The sequence below is a fragment of the Elephantulus edwardii genome, unplaced genomic scaffold (genome assembly GCF_000299155.1).
Source record: "Elephantulus edwardii isolate Elephantulus edwardi_28Jun2011 unplaced genomic scaffold, EleEdw1.0 scaffold00139, whole genome shotgun sequence".
In the NCBI taxonomy this organism is placed as follows: domain Eukaryota; kingdom Metazoa; phylum Chordata; class Mammalia; order Macroscelidea; family Macroscelididae; genus Elephantulus; species Elephantulus edwardii.
Window position 1 is genome coordinate 4,362,294 of NW_006399889.1, and position 6,000 is coordinate 4,368,293.

A 6,000-nucleotide genomic window follows, 5' to 3' on the forward strand; every position below is an offset into this window, starting at 1 on the left:
TTAATTGTAAACTGTTAGGTGTATTCAAATGTTCATTACTATCAGGTAGCACAACTCATTTCTCTGTCTTATAAATTTGGTTAAAGTTTGAGAGCTCTGATGGCCTCGTGGTAAAAAGCTGCACTGCAATCCCAAAGGCACTCAGCTAAAGGCCACCAGCTGCTCTGGGGGCAAAGAATGGGCAATTTCCTCTCATGCAATTAACTGTCTGAAAACCCGCCAAGAGGGGTCAGCAATGGGTCTGTTTTGACTAGGTAAGTCCTACTCTACATTATGCTTATACAAGGCATTATACCAAATGATACAAAAACATAAAATGTAATTCTGAGTTCTTGGTCAGAACTAAAACAACAATCATGATTTTATGATATTTTATCTCTAATAAGGGAGCTCTGGTATTGTAGACTGTAAGGAACTGAGCTTCTAATTCACAGATTAGATCATTAATGCTGTAGTGGACTTGAATTCATTAGAATTCAAGGAAGAAAGATAGGCAATTTTCTCCTTTGTGATTTATAGTTTCCCAAAAACCTGCTATAGGGTCAGCTATGAGTTGGTTCTGACTGGAGACAATAGTTGAGTTGATCATTTATTAGACAAACAAAAATCTGTCGAATTGATTCTGAGTGATACTGACTGTAAAGGTAGACTAGAACGGCCCCACTGGGTTTCCAAGGCTGTCTGTTATTAGGAAGGTGACCGCCAGGTCTTTCTCCCATGACACTAGGTCAAACCACTACCTTTTCAGTTAGCAGCTGAGCATTTAACCATTGTGCCACCAGGGTTGCATCATGTTTTAGAAAGAGGACTGAGGCCTTTTATTCTCTATTGTATATATTTTTTTTTCCAGTTAGGTGGAAGTTTAGAAATACTAGTTTTCCATTCACTAATTTATACACATTTTGTTTTATAACATTAACTATGGTTAATAAAATGTAATTATTAATTACATCTGATTAACCCTTTATTACATACATATTGCCTTTCTTTTTAACCATCTTATCTACTTATTTTTACTCCCTTCTCCCTCTCCCTTCCCATCCCCAGTAATCGCAGAGGCCGTCACTCATTTTTTTAACTTAGCTAAAAACCTCAATTTTTTATCCTATTTTATATTTCTTAGCTGAAAAACTCAATTATATCTTTTAGCTAAAAAACTCAATTTTATATCTCTTAGCTAAAAAACTCATTTTAAAATGTGAAGTTAACGCTCATGAAATGCTTAAAAACATTTTTGATAAGAAAAACATACTATTTATCACTTAGTTTTTAAGATGAATAATTATTATTAAACTACTGCCAATGAATGTTTTATGGATCATTTAAAAGATTGATTGCGTTAAACCTTCCAAGACAATTATCATACCTGGGCAATCCCTCCACGATGACTTCTCAGAAGAAAACAGGAGCTTCTTCAAAAGAAATGCCTTGTACAATTAAAGCAATCATTATTAGAATGCATTGCAAATATACTTATCATTTATTTACCTTTATATGAGAATAAAATCTAATTTGTATATACTTTGTTATCTTGAATTTTTCTATCAAAATTTTAAATTGTCTTTTTTCATGCTCAAAAGCACTTATGGAGAGTTATTTTCTGAGAATATAACTATAAACGTTATTGTAGACCCATAAAATATTGCTCCTTCTGAAATACCTACTTTCCAACAAACAAAAGAAATTTAAGTAACAAACACATAATTGGTAATACAGAACCTACTGCTCCATTCAACCTGTCATTTATCAGGGCGCTGAGTCAGGCACAACACTAACAGTAACATCTACCAATAAAAGCTTTGCTCCTTTTGCAAAGCATAGGCACTACAGATCAAGTGTACATTTCTCTTAGTTTTCCTTGGAAGAATTCTAAATACAAATTGGTTCTGTGACACAAGAATACCACTAAGTGAGTCACTGCTCTATCATAAGGAGCTTTGACTTCTGCTTTAACTAAAAATATTAAGATTAAATAGAAAAAGGAATTCTCTTCCTGAAGTGAGTCAACTATTTTACATTGGTTATTTGATGGAAAACATATCAGCATAGAAGATGCTTTCCAAGGGCTTTTGTATCTTAATCATGTTGAATGATTTACAATGTAGACTCTTGGCCTCTATCAAAAGAATCTGAATCTCTAAGGGGTCAACTAAAGAAAAACAAGTTACCATGGTGATTATTACCCGTGGGTACTGTATTATAAAGTAATATTCATAAACAGAGTAACAGAATTGCTTTAGTCAGATAGACAGGTGTGTGAATCTTCAGTCCCTTACTAATGAGAAAAAATAATAGCAAACACTGTAAAAAGTTGAAGTTAGCATTATATGAGACAATGTCTACAATGTGCTTAATATAGAGCCTGGCGAACAATTAATGAAGCAATCACTAAAATATTCAGAAAAGAAGCTATGTAATCTGTAGTATTCCAATAGAAATACACAAATCCAACAATCAAGAATTTCTAATTTTTTCACAAAATGATAGTAATCATAAAACTGAGTTGCATTTACCTATATTATAAAATTTTTGAAAAAGTGAGAACAAGACCTATGGTTTTGCCACTAATACAATGACTATTTATACTCTAATGTATCTGCTTTGTTTGTTTTTTACATATCTATATTAAATGTATTACAAATCTGATTTATTTTTCACTACTACAAAGTGATACCATAACCATCATTTTTAATTACTAATTGTCAAGCTATTAAAAATACTTAAATTATGCAATATTTGAATTATAATGAACAATTTCCTCTCTATATAAATATCACATACCTTATATACTTATACACACTGGCCATTATAGCACATATTTAAAAATGAGAAAAAGTAAAATTCATCTAGCTTTATTTTCTTGACACATTAGCTTACATAACTTTATACTTTTATTGTCCAGCATATTTCACCTACTATGACGGCATACTTATATCCAATGAGTCATTTAATCACTGGTATTTTATTGAGCACAGGTGGTGCCAAAGTTAAGGGCTTGGCTGCTAAAACAAAGGTCAGCCTTTCAAATTTATCAATTCGTAGGATAAAGATGTGGCCCTTTGCTTTGATATAGAGTATGGCCTGGATGGTCCTGTGAGGCAGTTTTACAACGGGTAATCTACTACTGTGAGATATTGCCTCTGAAAATCTACCAATGGGTCAGCTATGTGTCAGTTCCGTATGAGTTGACTTACAGGCAACAGGTTTGGTCTGGTTTTTTAGCTGAGTGCTTAAAAGTTCTGGTGCCACAGTGGTTCAAGTGTTCAGTTGCTAACCTTGAGTTCACTCTGAGGAAGAAAGATGTAGCAGTCTACCTACTACAGTTACGATTATGGACTTGGAAAACCTAAGGGGCAATTCTACTCTGTCCTTCAGGGTCACTATTGGTCAAAATTGATTCAATAGCAGCTGATTTCATTCTGAGTTTGATATTTTGGAGTTTTTCTAATAAATTTGTACAAGTTCTTTGTATAAGAAAGAAAATTTTCCTTAAAAATTTGTATTTTTTTCACTGCAAAAAGCTTTTTTTAATTTGATAAGTCATTGTTCTTGGAGAATTGACAAATACTTTATTAGTTTTTCTATGGTTAAATACCATGCAGTGTTCCCTTGCTCTGGTCTGACAACTGCCTCCTGGTCCAAGTATAGGTTTCACATAAGCACAATCAAGTGTTCTCGGATTTCCATTATTCTCAGAGTTAGCCACAGTTGGTTATGATTCACACAGTCAAATGCCTTTGCATAGCCAATAAAACAGAGATAGACATTCCTCTGGTACTCTCTGCTTTCAGCCAAGATCCATCTAGAACATTTGCTACAATATCACTAATATTTATATAATTATTATATATATGTATATAAAATTGGGTGCCTGGATTAGGCAACAATCAGCTGTGGGCTGGAAGCCTCTTGTTTAAACCAATCAGGACCTGGTGGGCAGGACTTTGTATTTAAAAGTTGGCCTTTAAGGCCTGCTGTTAATTGTGCTTGGGATGAACACTGCTCTTACTGAAATAGCACTTGTCAGTTTGCTCTACTGAGGTAACTTGGGGTTGCTGTGATACTAAATGCTATTCCACTGTGTGTCAAATACTATAATGGTTACTCATGGTGAATAGGGTACGCTAGAACTTCAAGATTAAGACAGGCTTGGAAGCAAGATTGGTATCCACTTCATAAACAACAGGTCTTTGGAAACTCTTTGAACATTAGAGAAATAACAATAGTTATAGAAGAGGGTTTAGGTCTTTTGTTCATAGTGTCACTAAGAGTCATACGCAATTCAGTGACACTTAACAATAACAACATGGTTAATTAATAGCTAAATCACTTTCACCTACTCAAATTGCTAATAACAGTTACAGTGAGGGACATTTATGATGTTCTTTGTTTTATCATTGATTTTGTAGCTATTTACTTAGGCATGTGATAAATTTTTACATACAAAAAGGCCTACCACTACTTTATTCAGTCTCATAATTACATTTTTTTTCTAGTACAATCTTCAAATTCTAACTTTGATAATTTAAAAAACGTTTCAATAACTATACTTGTTCATTTCTCTTCATTACTCTATAATTTAGTTGAGACTTTTAAACAGAAATAAAAATAAAAAGTCTCTATGGATTGCAAAGATTTATCTTACTGTTAAACTAAATAAGTATCTTATAAATGCATAAAGATATGCATTAGGAATTTTAATGTTACAATTATCCTTTGTTACACAGCAACTTCATTTACAAAAAGAATTACCATTTCTGAAATCCAAAACAGAAAAATAAATATAAAACAATAAATTTTAATGTTTTACATTTTAAAAAACTACATTTATAAACATGCAATTAAACTCTGTAATGTTATTATTGATAAAGTTGAGAGTGGCTTAAAAAAGCCCGAATTCACATATGCACAAGACAAGGAATATTCAGACCCACTAAGATTCATACCAGTAACTAAAATATGTCTAAACTCAATACAACTTTTTCTAATTTATAGTTAGTTTTCCTTCTTTACTGTCAATAACTCTGAGACAAGCTTCAAGCTTAATTTTCAATACACTATTATAAATCAACTTTATTCTCTAAAGAAATAAGTAACAAGCTATATAAAAGATATTATTTTGGGATCTACCATAGACACAGCGGTCTCGTGGCATCAGTGTGAGGAGTTGCGCTGCCAACTCAAATCCACATGGTTCAAATCCACCAACTGCTCCATGGGGGAAACATGAGCAGTCTCCCCTCATGCAATTGACTGTCTATGAAAACCTGCTGTAGGGTCAGCTATGAGTTGTTTCCAACTCAACAGTACTTGACCACCACCACCACCATAGAAAAGGAATTTTTTTTCTTTGATAGAAACACATTTAATAATGTAAATTTATAAAGTGTTTGAGATACAAATTTACTTTGCAGCGAACTATCTAAAAATACATAAGAACACCATGTTAAATATGTATTTTTAAGATGTGCTGATTAAAATATAGTAATAAATTCTAACTCCTTCTGTAACAACTGTGAATAGCACAGCTATTCGCAAGCATAAGCTTTTCCTTAAAATGAAAATTTCATTCTAGCTTTTAACAACGTTTATAGCAAACTGATGGTGGAAATGAAAGCAATGTAACATACTATCCTTAGATATAAAATACAAATATTAAGATAACTATCTTTTGTGGAAAAAAAGAACTTTAAAAAAATTTTGTTAGAAATAAATTGCTAATGGTTTTATTTATAAAGTGCAAAGGTATAGTCCAAGACTATATACATCTACCTTATTTTAAAGACTTTAAAGGGAAGGCCATGAAAATAATGTAATTTTCACTCAGCATAATGTCCTCCAGGGTCACCCACTTTGAATAATATTGCATGAGTTCCTTGTTTTTCAATGCTGCGTACTATTCCATTGTGTGGATATACCACAGCTTCTCTATCCATTCGTTTGTTGATGGGCCCTTAGGCTGCTGAGTGAACTATCTCAGTCACAAAGGGACAAATACTG

General features: G+C 32.8%; 1 protein-coding gene across 1 annotated transcript in view; it reads right to left on the reverse strand.

Moving 5' to 3' along the window:
• The window catches only part of FAM188A (family with sequence similarity 188, member A), a 135,208-nt gene that overhangs the window by 115,043 nt on the left and 14,165 nt on the right, over window positions 1-6,000 (reverse strand). The window contains exon 3 of the mRNA XM_006894322.1: window positions 1,367-1,427. Coding sequence (XP_006894384.1) covers window positions 1,367-1,427 — 61 coding nt within the window. The remainder of the gene's footprint in view (window positions 1-1,366; window positions 1,428-6,000) is intronic.